The following is a 17,346-nucleotide window of genomic DNA, read 5'->3' on the forward strand; positions in this document are numbered from 1 at the left end:
TATATATATATAATGTTTCACTCTTTGAATATTGCAGATTAGATTTGAGTCCAACTGTGTTTATTATTATACTGATTGTATATTATTATATTAATTATACTGATTGGACTCGATTAGGAGAGCCACACACCTTTCTATTGAAGACTTCACAATGCATGTTAGAGCAAATTAGAATTAAGAGGTTAAGCAAACTGCCTAAAGAGCCTAGAGACAGAATTGTGGCAAGGCACAAATCTGGCCAAAGTCACAAAAAGTGTTTGCTGCACTTAAGGTTCCCAAGAGGACAGTGGCCTCGTGAGTCCTTAAATGGATGATTTTTAGGGTGACCAGAATCCTAAGAGCTAGTGGTCCGACCAAACTAAGCTTTTGGGAGAAAAGAGCCTTGATGAAAGAGGTAAAGAAGAACCCTAAAATCACAGTGGTTGAGCTCCAGAGATGCAGCTAGGAGGTAGGAAAAAGTTGTTGCAAGTTACCTGCAGCCCTCCACCAGTCGGGGGTTTATTGCAGAGTGGCCGGACACATAAACGCCTGCTTGGAGTTGCTAAAAAACGCCTGAAAGACTCTAAGATGGTGAGAAAAAAGATACTCTGGTCTGATGAGACGAAAATCAAGATCTTTTTGGCCTTAATTCAAAGTGGTATGTGTGTAGAAAACCAGACACTGCTCATCACCTGTTCAATACATTCTCAACAGTCAAGCATAGTGGTGGAAGCATCATGCTGTGGGGGTGTTTTTCAGCTGCAGGGACAGGGCGACTGGTTGCAATCAAGGGAAAGATGAATGCTGCCAAGTCCTTCCTATCTTTACCATCTAACCTGTCAGAACTGGAGAGGATCTGCATGGAGGAATGGCAGGGGATCCCCAAATCCAGGTGTGAAAAACTTGTTGCTTCTTTCCCAAAAAGACTCATGGCTGTATTCGAACAAAAGGTACTTCTTCTAAATTTTGAGCAAAGGGTCTGCATATTGTATATTAGGTTGTATATTTAAAATATATAATGAATTTAGATTTTTACAGTATTTCCAATCAGTTATTGTGTCCAAATAATTAACATAAATGCAGTTTATAGATGAGCTACAGTATATGAAAGTTGTTGGTGCTTTAAAACAGTAAAAGTCTGTGCATATTTTATATATACTTTCAATTATAGAAGTTGTAAACTAATAGATCAAACCTTGAGCAAATAACAAGCCCTCCTATTGTAATATATTTGATTTTTGACATATGATGCAGTCGCAGTATTTTTAGTACGTCACGGCAGGTTTATGCCAGTGCAAACACTGAACTAAAACAATGGAGGAGTTCTTTATCCTGTTGGCTGACAGAAGCCACCCCTTCTGCCACACGTCCACATCCTGCTGCTCAGGATATGTTATGTTTCTTTGCTGGAAGCTCAGCTGTGCTGTACACCTGTGCTGCTTTATTTTTATGCCACAGACCACCACCAAGATGATCTTCTCTTTAATTATTCTCCTGCTTTGTTCTGTCACTGCATCTGGAGGTAAGATTTGCTGTGTATTTGACTGTGTTTGTATATAAAATTGATAAATCGGTAATATAAAAATGTTTTAGAACCAATGCCTTCAAGTATACCTTATAATTTTGGTTTGCTATAACATATTGAGTTGATTGACGGCAAATATAAACAATATACACTATGTATATATATTTTTTTAAATTGGGCTTAAAATCTACACTGTGAAAACAATTGCCTCAACGTAAATTGAACTTGCTATACATTTTTTTTTTGAGTTTACTCAATTTTTAACCCAAATATCAAGCCCTTGACTTGATTTGAGTCGACTAAAAAAGCTCTGCAGTAAGTTGCCTTACAAATTTGAGTATTTTTTTACAGTGTGTTTTTTTACAGCCCATTAGACTGGAATGCTATACTACACATCTCCTCAAGAGAATTGATAACTTGTGAGAAACGAGCCAAAATGTTCAACCCAGGCTCATTCTGAAAACGTAGTCCCGTAAACATTTCTGGAGACTGCAAAAAATGTCCCGGGAGGTACCCTTATGAGCAGTTTTTTGTTTTCGCGAATTTGCTAGAGGCTGCTGTGCACCCTTTTTTGCATCTCGAACGTCTCTCGCGATCACCCGCGCCATTCTCGCGTAAACCCACAACAGGTCGCTGTCGAACGACCGTCCAACTAGCTGAATGATTGACCCCCCCTTACTTCCCTAAACCCAACGAACAAAAAAAAGTCATCCAGAAAAAGAAAAGCCCTCGTCTGATTTTTTTCACTTAATTTTTTGGAGTCCTATTTTTTCTTTCCTGATTTCTGGAATTGCTTTCCCCAGACTCAAACCCAGTCATTGTAGTCGTGGTCAGCTCCTTTCTGCATCTAAAGTCCATCGACGTTCACGAAGAGCTAACCGCACAAACTGTTTGCTGCAGGAAAGCCTCCACACGGAGGTAAGCGGTCAGCTAGCAAGTACAAAAGAAAACGGCGTCACACTGCGCCGTAGTGCTCGCTTAAAAAATGAAATGCAGCCATACGTGCCTCCGGCTACATAATTTGTGGTCTCCAAAAACATCTGCAGGACTACGTTTTCAGAATGAGCCTGGGTTGAAAATGTTATATCCACAATGAAACTTTTGTATAGCTTGACAAACATGATTTCTATGTCACTGAATGTGTTTAAAATGAAAATGAATTAAGTTCAATTACATTAAATACAGAATAAAATAAAGAATAAGCTTTATAGAATGAAGTGTTATCAATAATAGTAGACCAAGCACCTGTATAACACCTACTGTACTGTATAGAGACAGAACAGCTCAGCAGTCAAACAGTCCAGCCCCCCGACAACATGACAGACCCTGGAGATGCTTCTGATGAGTCTCAGACTACAACAGCACCACTGGATGGCACCAACACTGAAACAACTACAACTACTGCCAACACTTCATTATCTATTTGGCTCACTCAGAAATCTACTGAACTGACAACGTCAGAATCCACGATCAGCGCTCTCATCTTTACTGAAGCAGAACTTATAGAGGAAGTAAACAGCACAACCTACAACACAGGTACAACATTCAACAAGTATTTAGACTGAAATATACACTTAAATAAGTTATTAAACTCTGCATGAAGCTGATTAGCAAGTCCTTACAGTGTAAAAAGATCAGTAAATTACAGTTTTATAGTCTGTATTTTGTAATTTACTTTATATTTATTATGTATTTATGCTTTTAAACTGCATTATGGCATCTTGATCTTTCCTCCAACAATGTTTGATGTCAAAAAGTTTGAAAGAATAAAAATTTTAGTAGAAACTTCAAGCTGTTCCAGATTAAAATGGTCTAATTTTCCAGAGCAAACAGGTCTGCCCCTGTAAATCTCTATGTTTATTGATTTATACATTTGTGTGTTGATTTGTCTGTCTCCGTATAGCTCTAGAAAACCGAAATGGACAAGATATAGCAGCAAATCCAGGCCTCGCTGCAGTGCTTTGTATTTTCTCCATTGTGGTGGCTGTAGTTGTAGTGTTTGTGATAGTGAAGGCTGTTCGCTCCAGGAGGCCACAGTTTGAGAGGCTTGACGATGTATCATTGGTGAGTCTCATATTACATAATCATAATTAAAGACAAAGCATCAAATTGTTAAGTTATGCTAAAACTTTCATCTGATTCTCAGTAATTTTCTTTATTGCATATGTAAACATTTGCCAAAAATATATAAGGATCAAACTAATTAAAATGTCATACAATCATTAAAATATAAAGTGAAGATCATGTTCCATGAAGATATTTAGTAGATTTCCTACCGTAGATTTATCAAAACTCAGTTTTTTGTTTAGTGATAATGAGCATTGGTAAAACCTAAAGCAAATTTTTCAGAGATTTTAGATTTTCAAAAAAAGCCAAAACCGGTGATTTTGCTCACATTTTAACATTATAAGGCTGAACAGCATGAAATGGCATCAGTCTACAAAGATTTACCAGTATTTTTCTGTTGCAATCAGGAGATAACAATAATTAACCCTGAAAAAGCCAAAGCAAAGCAAACACTACCAGATTACTGGTTTAAATACAGCAACATACAAGAAAAGAGTGGTCGACTTAGGATGTCACTTACCTGTTCTGTAATGATCTGATCAGCTATGGTTTGAAACTTGTTGAGAAAATGCTGCTTATTATGCGGTCTCTGTCGTCATCTTGTGGTGGAACATTAACTGTCTTTGCACTGCTCAGCCGCCGACATGCTGAATCTCCAAAATGATATATTTTAGATAGGTACTATCCTTGTAAATAAACTGTAAAAAAAAAAAATTAAAAAATAAATTAATAAGCAACTACAACTACATTCGCACCAAAAAAAAGTCTCAAAAGTACATTGTTGTCCAATAGCTGGAATATTTGTCAAACTGTAGTGAGTTTATTGATCTCCTGTCACTCTATGTGGGCGGAGTAATACAGTTAAAATGAAAAAAAAGTTAAAGAGGCTGTACGATTGCTGTTATTGCAAAATATCGCACACAATCAGCCAATCAGATTTGAGAACCAGGCAGAACTGTTGTACACACAATATTCAACAGTTATTTCTGGTTCTCTACATATTTTATACAATTTATTTATTAAGATTTATGAGTTTTGAAGTCCAGGCTCACATATGACATACAGTTGAAGTCAGAATTATTAGCCCCCCTGAATTATTAGACCGCTTGTTTATTTTTTCCCCCGATTTCGTTTAATGGAAAGAAGATTTTTTTCAACACATTTCTAACTATAATAGTTTTAATAACTCATCTCTAATAACTGATCTATTTTATCTTTGCCATGATGACAGTAAATAATATTTGACTCGATATATTTCAAGACAATTTTAAACAGCATAAAGTGATATTTAAAGGCTTAACTAGGTTAATTAGGTTAACTAGGCAGGTTAGGGTATTTAGGCAATTTATTGTATAATGATGGTTTGTTCTGTAGACAATCGAAAAAAGCAATAGCTTAAAGGGGCTAATAATTTTGTCCTTAAAATGGTGTTTACAAAATTAAAAACTGCTTTTATTGTAGCCGAAATAAAACAAATAAGACTTTCTCCAAAAGAAAAAACGGTCCCACTTTATATTAAGTGTCCTTAACTACTATGTACTTTTATCAAAAAATAAATACAATGTTACTTTGTTTATGATGTCTTTGAGAACACTTGTGGTGCTTTTGAGTTGGGATAGAGGTTGGGTTATGAACAGGTTTGGTGGCATGGGTAGGTTTAAGGGTGGGTTAAGGTGTAAGGGATGGTCAACAGTGTATTTACAATTGTAATTACAAAAGTTAATTACAGATGTAATTACATACAAGTATTTAATCAAGCATAAGTACACAGTAAATACATGTATTTACACAATAAGTACATTGTAACAAACTATTAATTTCTGTGTTAGTACTTATTAGTTAAGGCCACTTAATATAAAGTGGGACCGAAAAAAACATTATCAGACATACTGTGAAATTTTCCTTGCTCTGTTAGACATAATTTGGGATATTTATATAAACATTTAAAAAAGAAGAAAAAAATCAGAAGGGGGCTAATAATTCTGACTTCAACGGTATGTGTTTCTTTGACTTCTAATGTGTTTTTTTTTTTACTTCAATTTGTACCAAACTTCATACTATTTCAAACAATTAGATACAGTCACACCTGAAATTATTGATACCCCCAGGGTATGAGGAATGAATTTTTTCAGGCTTAACTATAATTTTCAAAAACAAAAGATTTTGTAGGATTTAGATTTTTAAATTTGAATCGATACACTATTTCATTGAATTGTTTAAATTAAACTATTACATGTTATACAACAAAATTATTGCAATATCTATTTAAAATATCTCATTAGAAATCAGAACCAGAAAGAGCTTTATTGCGAGGTACATTCACACATACGAGGAATTTGTTTTCGTGATAGAGCTTCCACAGTGTAACAGAATTAAAGAGACAGGACAAAAACAGAGAATAAATATATTTTCAGTTTAAATTATTATTAAATAATGCCTTTGTTTACTTTGCTGTTTTTGTGATTTAACCTATTTTTTTCTTTCATCAGGGCAAGATAAGTGAGGATGCACCATTTGCCCGCTACCCTCCAAAATGAATGTGCAATCCATCGTGGTGAACTGCATAGTTATGCCTCTGATATGTTTCTTTTTTATTGAAATGCACCTTTTAAATCTGTAGACTTGATCTGCAATGGTACAATAGGTTATACCTGTATTTAGTAAAATAACAAATGCAATATAAAAGTTTTTAAAAGTTTATCTAAACATAAGCTAAAATGTACGTATAAATGCATACATTTCTTGAATAATTAATCTGATAGTAACTGTACATAAAAAGGAACTATAAATGCAACGAATGCTTAAATATAAATTCACCTGACAATGTTTGCTATACATTTTGTGTTATTCTAAGCTTGTCCTCCAGATGGCGACAGAATTCTTTATAACATTTTGTGTTACATGTGATCATAAAGGCCTGCACTTTCAATAGTTTTCCTTTAAATATCACATTACATATACATATATATGTTGATGGCAGTTTTGAAACAACATGTGAAATTTGTTTTGTTTCTTTATTTAAAGAATACATTTTTTTGTGGTATTACAATTCAAAAGTCAGGCTTTTATAGCCCATATATGACTTGAAGCTCATACTTGAGGTACAAAAGTCTGTTTCATTCTGAGGTTCAAACTGAACAAAAACGACAAAAGTAAGATCAAAATCAGTTATGTAATCAGCAAGATTTATAGCTTTTTATCTCATATTTAGCACTTACATTTTACATTGTCACATTTAAATCATTACTGCAGTAACTCTACTTATACTACTTGCAATGCTTTTTCACCAGTCACTCTAACTCTCGAGTTAAGTAAAATTATTCATTACATTAACATAAAGCACACTGTAACAAGAACAAAAAATAATGTGCAACTTGAAGGTTATTCTTTTACTTAATAGATGACTAGAAAAGTGAATTTATTACAGTATAAATACAGTTGAAGTCAGAATTATTAGCCCCCTTGTTTAATTTGTTCACCAATTTCTGTTTAACAGAGAGCAGATTTTTTTTCAACACATTTCTAACCATAATAGTTTCATTAACTCATTTCTAATAACTGATTTATTTTATCTTTGCCATGATGACAGTAAATAATATTTTATTAGATATTTTTCAAGACACTTCTATACAGCTTAAAGTGACATTTAAAGGCTTAACTACGTTGATTGGGTTAACAGGTTAGGGTAATTAGGCAAGTTATTGAATAAAGATGGTTTGTTCTGTAGACTATCTGAAAAAAAATAGCTTAAAGGGGCTAATAATTTTGAGCTTTAAATGGTGTTTAAAAAAATAAAAACTGCTTTTATTCTAGTCAAAATAAAACAAATAAGACTTTCTCCAGAAGAAAAAATATTATCAGACATACTGTGTAAATGTCCTTGCTCTGTCAAATATAATTTAGGAAATATTTAAAAAACAAAAAGAAATTCATAGGGGGGCTAATAATTCTGGCTTCAACTGTATATACAGTATAATGAATAATATATATATATATATATATATATATATATATATATATATATATATATATATATATATATATATATATATATATATATATATATATATATATAATTTTAAATTTGTTTTATTTATATTTGTTTAAATATATTTTTATTTTATTTATTATTTATTTATTATTTTATTTATTATGTATTTCTTATTTACATTTTTTGTTTATTTCTTATTTTTTTATTTAATATTTATTATTTGTTATTTATTTTTATTTGTTTTCTGTTTGTTTATTTATTTATGTTATTATTTATTATTCTTTGTTTTTATTTATTTATTTAACAAAAAATAACTATATATATATATATATATATATATATATATATATATATATATATATATATATATATATATATATATATATATATACTGTATATATATATATTTATATATATATATATATATATATATATATATATATATATATATATATATATATATATATATATATAATTAAAATTTGTCCAAATTTTTTTCATTTATTATTTTATTTATCATTTATTTTTTTATCTATTTGTTTATTTTTATTTGTTTGTTTGCTATTTTAAATTTATTCATTTATTTTTATTATTACAATTTTTTGTTTAATTTTTTTACAGTGTAAACATGCACCACAACCTTCGCAGGGAGACATATTTAGAATTGAATCATGCTAAAAAGCTTATCAGTTGTAAATAGGCAAACGAATCCTGTACAACAGGTTTTTCAGGAACGTTCTGATCAATGTTGACAATGTAGAGGAGAAATCCATGCATCAGATTTGATATAGCTCGCATAAGCTGAGCACTTCTACACATTTACTGTAAATAAAAATGAAATTATAAGTTGTACAATGGAGTAATAAATACAAGGTAATACTATATGCTTATTTCTCTTTATATATATATATATATATATATATATATATATATATATATATATATATATATATATATATATATATATATATATATATATATAACGTGCATATGTATATCATTGGTCCCAAACTCAATTCCTGAAGGGGCTGCTGCTCTGCACAGTTTTGCTACAACCCCAATCAAACACAGCTGATCCAACTAATCAGTGTGTTCATGACTACCAGACTATATAATAACAAATGAGAGAAATGTATTGCATGTCACATAACTTGGCATCTGATCCGATCCGCCCCTGCTGTTCGGGATAGCATGCTGTCATTGTTTACATCAAGACGTTCTTGCCATGTGACTGGACCAGCGTCATTGAAATCAGTGTGTATGGTTCAGAGTTTGAAGTCTAAAACCTTTCACCTCAAATATAAGCTTGAGGTATGTGAACACAAGCTCAGAAACAGACACACCTGCACGACACTCCCCTTCTCCAGCACAGGAATTCACACGTAAGGCCTTTTCTTCCTTCTTTTACGTCTTCTACTTCTGCATTTTCGGATGTTGTATTCCCAGCTGTGTTCACTGAATATTTAACATATGATAACCTAGCTCAGGGTCTCGGTGAAATATTTCACTTCATTGGCTGAAGCTGAACGTTTATGGCACTATTTGAAACCTTTTGTCTAGAGCAGGACTCAAGCAGACTCTCGTAAAATGTTTCTTGTGTTTTTTTAAGGGAGTATATTTTGGCTTTGTCCTTTTTTTTACTGCTTATAAATTAGCAGACAGATCTTACTTGAATTCTATAATCTTTGAACAATGGTTTTGTCAGTTGAATTTAGTAAGAATAGGGTAAATATAAAATAAATCAAATGTCACATGTCGTTAAAACATGATCTCAGGAGAGTTTCTAGCAAAACTTGTTTAGTTTCATTTCAGCCATGTTGCCATGTGCTAACAGTAATCTAAGACTAATAAACCCAGAGCAGTCAAACAATGACTTTTCGTTGAGCAATGTTTGTCACCACAGCACTTCTCAGGAGAAATTGATGTTTGGCATAAAATACTACTTACAGTATATACACTGTTTTACAGTACACAGAAACATTAGTCATTATTCCTCACTAATAAAAATATAATCTCACTAATATAAACTAGCTTATTAAGACCGTCTCTTGTCACCCGCTAATATTCCGCTATTTACGTTTCTGGAAAGCGCCAACTACACATTAGGAGCTAGGTTTTTTGCAGTTTTTGTTTTTGCGAATCCGCCAGAGGCCGTTGTGTACGATTTTTGAGATCACAAATTTCTCTTGCAAGTGCCGTTCACACCTGCTCTTCTCGCAATCCAACTGAGACCACTGGCGACTGACTGAATGACTGACTGACTGACCAATCAACTGACTGACTGACCAATCAACTGACCCACTCCTCCTTCTCTAAACCCAACCAATAGTGTTTTCAAGAGTTCCCACTTAGATACTGTTTGACAACTTGTTAGCAAGAAAGCAGGTTTGGCATGCTGTCCCGGGAGAGAACCCTGAGCTCGGAGATAATTGAGCCCAGGGCTCACGCCAGGTCCATAAAGCATGTGAGGGGAGTACGAGGTCAGGTGTTCTCGAAAAGAGGAAAGGAGGAGAAGGGGTGGATGGGGGGTTTCTTCGGGAAACAGAGATAAGGGAGTAGTTCTTAGCTAGGTTACTTATAGTGAGTTTGGATCAATCCGATTGGCCAATGTGTGTAGATGAGTGGCCAGCTGCAGTCAATCATATCACATGCTCCTCTCGAAATTAGTTTGTGAAACTTCATTTAAAATGAACCGATTGACCAGTGTCCACCCACTTACCTAAATCCAACAGATGTTTTGAAATGCAATCCATAAAAAGAAAAGCCCGCTGATTTTTACCAGGGTGACGTGGTATATGATGAGCCACTGGACAAACTAGTAACTATGGGAAATCAGTCTATATGGAGGTAAGCGGTCAGCTAGTAAGCGCGGAAAGGAATGGCGTCATACCACCCTATAGCATTTGTTTTAAAGATGACCCCTTTTTGCCTTTAAAATTGACTTAAACCATCATAGCATAGATTCAACAAGGTGCTGGAAATAATCCTCAGAGATTTTGGTCCATATTGACATGATAGCATCACGCAGCTGCTGTAGATTTGTCTACCGAAACCTACCGTTCCACCATATCCCAAAGGTGCTCTATTGAATTGAGATCTGGTAACTGTGGAGGCCATTTGAGTACAGTGAACTCATTGTCATGTTCAAGAAACCAGTCTGAGATTATTCAAACTGTATAACATGGCATGTTATTCTGCTGGAAGCAGCCATCAGAAGATGGGAACACATGTGGTCCTAAAAGGATGGACATGGTCAGCAACAATACTCGGGTAGGCTGTGGCATTGACAGGTACACCTTACTACTACCAGGTTGGACACCTTTTTGCCTTCAGAACTGTGTCAATCCTTCATGGCATAGATTTAACAAGGCACTGGAAATATTCCTCAGAGATTTTGGTCTATATTTAAGTGGTAGCATCACGCAGTTGCTGCAGATTTGTCGACATCATTGACACAATGCTCAATTGGTACTAATGGGTTCAAAGGGTGACAAGAAAATATCCCCCACACCATTACACCACCACCAGCAACCTGAACCTTTTATACAAGGCAGGATGGATCCATCCTTTTATGCTGTTGATGCTAAATTCTGACCTTACCATCCAAATGTCGCAGCAGAAATTGAGACTCATCAGGCCAGTTTTTCAAAAACCTTCTTTTGACCAGTTTTGGTGAGCCTGTGCGAATTGTAGCCTCAGTTTCCTGTTCCTAGCTGACAGGAGTGGCACCTGGTGTGGTCTTCTGCTGCTGTAGCCCATCCGCCTCAATGTTCGACGTGTTGTGTGTTCAGAGATGCTCTTCTGCATACCTCGGCTGCAACAAGTGGTTATTTGAGTCACTGTTGCCCTTCCATCAGCTAGAACCAGTCTGTCTATTCACCTCTGACCTCTCGCATCACCAAGACATTTGCATCCACAGAACTGCCGCTCACTGAATATTATCGATTTTTCATACAATTCTCTGCAAACCCTAGAGATGGTTGTGCATGAAAATCCCAGTAGATCAGCAGTTTTTGAACTACACAGACCAGCCCATGTGATACCAACAACCATGTCAAGTTCAAAGTCACTTAACTCACCTTTCTTCCCCATTCTGTTTCTTGGTTTGAACTGCAGCAAATCGTCTTGATCATGTCTACATGCCTAAATGCATTGAGTTGCTGCCATGTGATTGGCTGATTAGAAATATATGTATACAGTATAAATGCACATTACATGAAGATAAAGTTGTACATCCACAGTTAAAGGCAATTGATTATTGAAAATATTACATAGGATCAAGGGTTAGGACACTTCATATAAACTGGGTCCTGTAATATCTAATTTCATTAATAAGTATTTAGCATAATGACAGTTGGTTCTGCTTTTGATTTATTAATCAAATTACACAATTCATTTTTGGTGTTAATAATGTTGCCATGGAAACACATTTTTCTGAGTCCAATAACACGAACAGCTTTGTTGTGGAATGCCCAGGATGTAATAGTAATTATGCATGAATGCTTCAATTACCACAATCGCATGGTGTAAAAAAATATGTATGAGGAGGTGACTCAAAGCTAAATTATTCACAACCACAATAAATGTTAAATTATTACTCACAATAAATGGATTTAAAGTTATGATATCATTGAAATTCAAAATCTCATGCAGTGTCTAAACTATACATCATTTTATCTAAAAGACATAATTTATTAAGAAGAGAGCAGGGGGTGACAATTACTCAATGACTATACAGCCAAATTGCTTAGGCAGAAAAGATTTGAAAACAACACTGAAGAGTTTGGTTTCGTCTTAAGGTTCAAACACAGCAGATGCTCCTGAGTTCTTGTAATAAAGTGGAGCAAAGTGCATGGAAATAGGAGTCATCAACAAACGAGGAATCGCGTAGGTTAATAATCAATCAGTGCAAATCATCAAACCACTGATTAGTCATGCTACGCTAGATGATGTACATAAGAGGTGTCTAAGCATGTTCATGCAGTGTTTAGCTCCATCAACACACCTGTCTGGAAGAGTTTATGCCTAGTAAGAACTTAACTAGCAACTTCAGGAGTTTTTTTTAGGATAGAAGCTAAAATATGCAGGATAGATGTCCTCCAAGAGCATGACTGGGCATTCTATGGAACTGGTTCAAATTCGTTGTAAACATTTCGATTTTTATTATCATGATCACAAGTGAATTGTCACTATACGTGATGCTGGATGTGAAAAGTGTTTCCTGACTCGCTCCTCCAAAACACCCCAAAGTGGCTTAGTAATATTTAAATCTGTAAATAAATTAAATCTGTTCAACTTTCCTTTCATAATCATCAAATCACTTTGTCACCAGTCTTTCTGTATGTATTGGTCCATTATTATCACGATTTGTGGCACTGCCTTCAGGATACAATGTTTGAACCATTGTGTGCCTGTTTCGGTAGGTCTTAGAAGTGATGTGCCCATCTAGCACAAGTATTAGGACAAGGGAATGCCATGATATTGCAGCCTAAACCATCACTGATCCACCCCATGCTTTACTCTGGGGATGCAACAGTCTGGTTGGTACACTTCTTTGGGACTTCTCCACACTGTAAAGCCTGGTTTATACTTCTGCGTCAAGTGATCGCCATGACCCACGGCGCATGCAACGCGCGTTTCTGTTTCTGTTGCTCTGCAGTAACACTTCTGAAACACTAGTTGGCAGTGAGGTGTTTATGTTCCTTTGTGTCGAGTTTCTTTGCTGGTGTTTTGTTTTTTCTGAATGCTTCCTTATTGTACAAGTAGTTCAAACTTGCTAATTTAGTGGCAGGAACCGGTGGACGTGCAACAACTTTAACCATGAGGTAAACACAAAACAAAACTTTCCATCCGGAGCTCCTTCATGGTACTCCACACTTGTAAACACTCGCTCCATCAGGCTCGCGCGGCTCTCAGTCCTGCAGAAGTATTAATCAGCCTTAACTCTCTCAGATGTGGAAAAGACAGTGAAGGTCGACTCATCAGAGAACAATAAATGTTTCTCAGTGTCCACAGCCCAAGATATTTGCTGCTGGTACCATTGAAACCAACGTTTGGCATTGGCACAAATGACCAAGGTTTGGCTACAGCAGATTGGCCATGTATATTGACCTTGTAGAGCTCCTAACTAACAGTTTTGGTTGAAATTGGAGAGTTGTAACTAATGAGTTGGGCAGCTATGGTTTTGGTTTTTGGATACAAATCAGCAAAGCAGCTAGACATCTCTTTCAGACAGCTACCTCTTGCGTCCGAAGTTACTCCAGTTGGATGTGGTTCATCCTTCTTAGTAATATGCTGACACTACTCTGGATAATGTGGCTCTTGTTAGATAACAAAGACTTGCTGTCTTGGTTACAGATGTGCCAGCAAGACACACACACATGTTTTTTTATATATGTCACCCATATGTTGTGTGCATTGCCATATTTTAAGCAAAACTGTGCTATTCCTCTGCTAATTAAACCTTCACACTCTGCTCTTACTGGTGGAATGTGCAATCAATAAAGACTGACCGTCACACTGGTCAAATTTAGCCATGAATCCCTCCAACACTAAATTGGCCAGTGTCTCAGTTTCATTGTCCAACCCCGGTATCTCATGGCATGCTGACATGGTCAAGATGATCTGCTGCAGTTCAAACTGAGCATCAGAATGGGGACAAAAGTGGATTTAAATGACTTTGACCGTGGCATGGTTGTTGGTGCCAGACGGGCTTTCAGAAATTTCTGATCTACTTGAATTTTCAGGCACAACCATCTCTAGAGTTTACAGAGAACGGTCTAAAAAATAAAAAAATATCCAGTGAGCGGCAGTTCTGTGATCACAAATGCTTTGTTGATGCCAGAGGTCAGAGGAGAATGAACAGAGTTCGAGCTGATAGAAAGGCAACATCAAGTAAAATAACCACTCGTTACAACTGACGTCAAACCTTGGGGCGGATGGGCTACAGCAGCAGAAGACCACATCGGGTGCCACTACTGTCAGCTAACAACAGGAAACGGAAGCTACATTTCGCACAGGCTCACCAAAATTGGACGGTAGAAGATTGAAAAACGTTGCCTGGTCTGATGAGTCTCGATTTTTACTGCAACATTCGTAAGGTCAGAATTTGGTGTTAACAACATGAAAGCATGAATCCATCCTCCCCTGTATCAATGGTTGAGTCTGGTGGTGGTGGTGGTGTAATATCTAAGGAATATTTTCACTAACTTGTTAAATCTATGCCACAAAGGATTAAGGCAGTTTTGAAGGCAAAAGAGGGGTCCAGCCTGCTAGTAAGGTGTACCTAATAAAGTGGCCGATGAGTGTAGATGTCAATGATATGTAAACCTGACTGCAGTCTACGTACAGATGCTGATAAAAGTGTAGGCGTGACGGAGATGATCATGTACAGTATGCAAGACTATGATTGCGATCAATCAGATTGTAAAACTATTTTACTGCCTTTTGTTCTGCGCAAGAAATAAAATCCTGACACAATAGGCAAGTACAGTAAATGTCTGGGCGAAATGCTCCCAACAATATCACGCAACAGATTAGATCAATTCATAAAAGATTCCTAAAATAATGTGACGTACAAATGTGACATTTTAATTGCTTGGTGTAGAATGCTTGATGCTCCCTCATTCCTCTCTTTGAGTGGCCCCCTTGAAATGTTAGTCCTAGACAGAGATTTATGGGTTAATGAAAGTGTTTCTTTAATTAAAGTGCTTTATACTGATCTGCCATAGAACTTATTATCTGCGTTTTTTTTCCTCTGTGCATCCAGCCATGAAGAAAGTCATTGCTCAGATGTGAGCTGTGATTAAACAGCAGATATATTTGTAATCTGTCATATTTCAGCGTCTGTCTCTTAAAGGCATTTTGCCATTCGCTGTCTCTCAAAAGCCACCTGTTGTGTTTGAACATTATTCTCATTGTGTCAGCACAGAATCTTTAATTTACTGTAATTCAGAACATCTCTTCCCCTTCAGCAAGAAACAGTAGATTTGATCTGGACTTTTGTCCTGTAGTTTAAACTGATAATTTTATTTATTTTAAGTCAAGGTGAGGAATCTTGCTAACCTTTTTACATGGAATAGCGTCTGATTTCTGCTTTACTCTGTTTCTTAAGAAATGCTTTTACAGCACCTTATGATAACACAGGCTTAATAGTAGTTAAAGAGTCAAAGATTAATAATTGAAAGGGCGCAGATTGGCATTTTCTTAAGGAGCAATAAAGCACAGATTGTAAACTTACGTAAGCTTCACCCGAGTTGTTCACTGCATATCATAAAGGAATTGTACACAACATTAATTCTGTCACACTTAAAAAAAAAAGCTATTCAAGTTTTCGATATGGATAATAAAAAGTTGTTACATGTCTGCCATGACAGCTCTTGGAGAGATTATCCATGGTTATGAATATGTATATGGCAATGTTGATGTGTTTGGTCTTGGCAACATATATCTGCTACACTTTGATTATTGGTGTAGAGGAAGTACTGAGAAATGCTGCTGCCAGTTTATTCACAGACATACTGTGTACTGCGACAAACATAACATGAAACCCTGCAACAAACCAGGAGAACAAGAAGACAAAACCATCAAATGAAAATGTCATTATGTGTAAAAAATAACAGTTCCCTTAGAAAAGGAACAAGCAGACCTATTGCCAATACTTATGTTTATTTGTTTGTTTTTGTTTGTTTACTTCACCATGAAGCCATAGGAGCTGCACATTTTACAATCTATGTTTGCCTGGGTTTACTTGCTAAATGGCTTAACGCTAACAGACTATACTATGTGTGCCTGGGCTACCTTGCCGATTAGCTTCACACCAGTATATTAGACTATGTGTTCCTGGGCTAAATTGTTAAACACTAATATACTAGACTATGTGTGCCTGGGCTACCTTGCGGAATGGCTTAACACTAATTTACTAGACAACCCTGCTGAAAAAATCCAGCTTAAACCAGCCTAGGATGGTTGGTTGGTTTTAGCTGGTCGACCAGCCTGGTTTTAGAGGGGTTTTGCCCACTTCCAGGCTGGTGTCCAGCCATTTCCAGCCTGGTCTTAGCTGGCCAGGCTGGAAACTGACCAGCTACTAAGAAAGTCCAAAGACATGCAGTACAGGTGAATTGAATAAACTAAATTGGCCATAGTGTATGTGTGAATGAGTATGTGGGGATGTTTCCAAGAACTGGGTTGCATCTGGAAAGGCATCGCTGCATGTGTAAAAAAAAACATATGCTGGATAAGTTGACAGTACATTCCGCTGTGGCGACCCCTGATGAATAAATTAAATAAGCTTAAGAAAAATGAATGAATGAATGCTTCCTGAAAGAACAGTATAGAATGACATGTATAAGCTATGGTGAATTATGTGCCAAAAGAAATTATGTTTGTATAACTGTATCAACGCAGAACCTTGATAATGTCGCTGCCATGTCTTGTAGATAAACTAGTGTTTAAAAAAGTTTTAAATCAACTTTCCACTGCACACAACATTCAAACATGACTGTCAAAGTTTGCCCCCTAGTGGCAGTCACAGGGAATTTTCATTATTTTCACAATAATACAAGTAAATCATTCAACAAAAATTACCATAAAAAAATAATAGGTCTAAATTTAACCTAATTTTTTAGGTTAGTTCATATTTTACCCAGTTTGGGTTAAAATAACCCAGTATTTCTTAGAGTATATACACAAACACACTGCATACAACCTCTAGAAAGCTTTAGTGTGCGTGCTGCACTATAAGTGTGCAGAAAAGGCACATTCTCACTCAAACTAAATTAACACT

The 17,346-nt window shown here is 35.8% G+C and overlaps 2 protein-coding genes across 3 annotated transcripts in view; both read left to right on the forward strand.

Annotated features, from left to right (window-relative positions):
• The first annotated feature begins 1,400 nt into the window (after window positions 1–1,400).
• Window positions 1,401–7,048, forward strand: si:dkey-246j7.1. Its single transcript, NM_001423552.1, is given in 4 exon segments — window positions 1,401–1,501; window positions 2,777–3,040; window positions 3,408–3,568; window positions 6,061–7,048. Coding segments are annotated over 4 exon segments (525 nt in total). The 5' UTR covers window positions 1,401–1,449; the 3' UTR covers window positions 6,109–7,048.
• A 1,866-nt stretch (window positions 7,049–8,914) lies between these two features.
• Window positions 8,915–17,346, forward strand: part of pde4cb (phosphodiesterase 4C, cAMP-specific b) — a 135,963-nt gene continuing 127,531 nt past the window's right edge. Inside the window, exon 1 of one of the 2 annotated variants that reach the window (XM_068224267.2) lies at window positions 8,915–8,944. The gene's annotated coding sequence lies outside the window, so the exon portion shown is untranslated. Of the gene's footprint in view, window positions 8,945–13,258; window positions 13,388–17,346 lie in introns of those variants that run through there. The other variant, XM_073916272.1, reaches the window with a different exon arrangement.

This window comes from Danio rerio, chromosome 11 (assembly GCF_049306965.1).
Source record: "Danio rerio strain Tuebingen ecotype United States chromosome 11, GRCz12tu, whole genome shotgun sequence".
NCBI classification, from domain to species: Eukaryota; Metazoa; Chordata; class Actinopteri; order Cypriniformes; family Danionidae; genus Danio; species Danio rerio.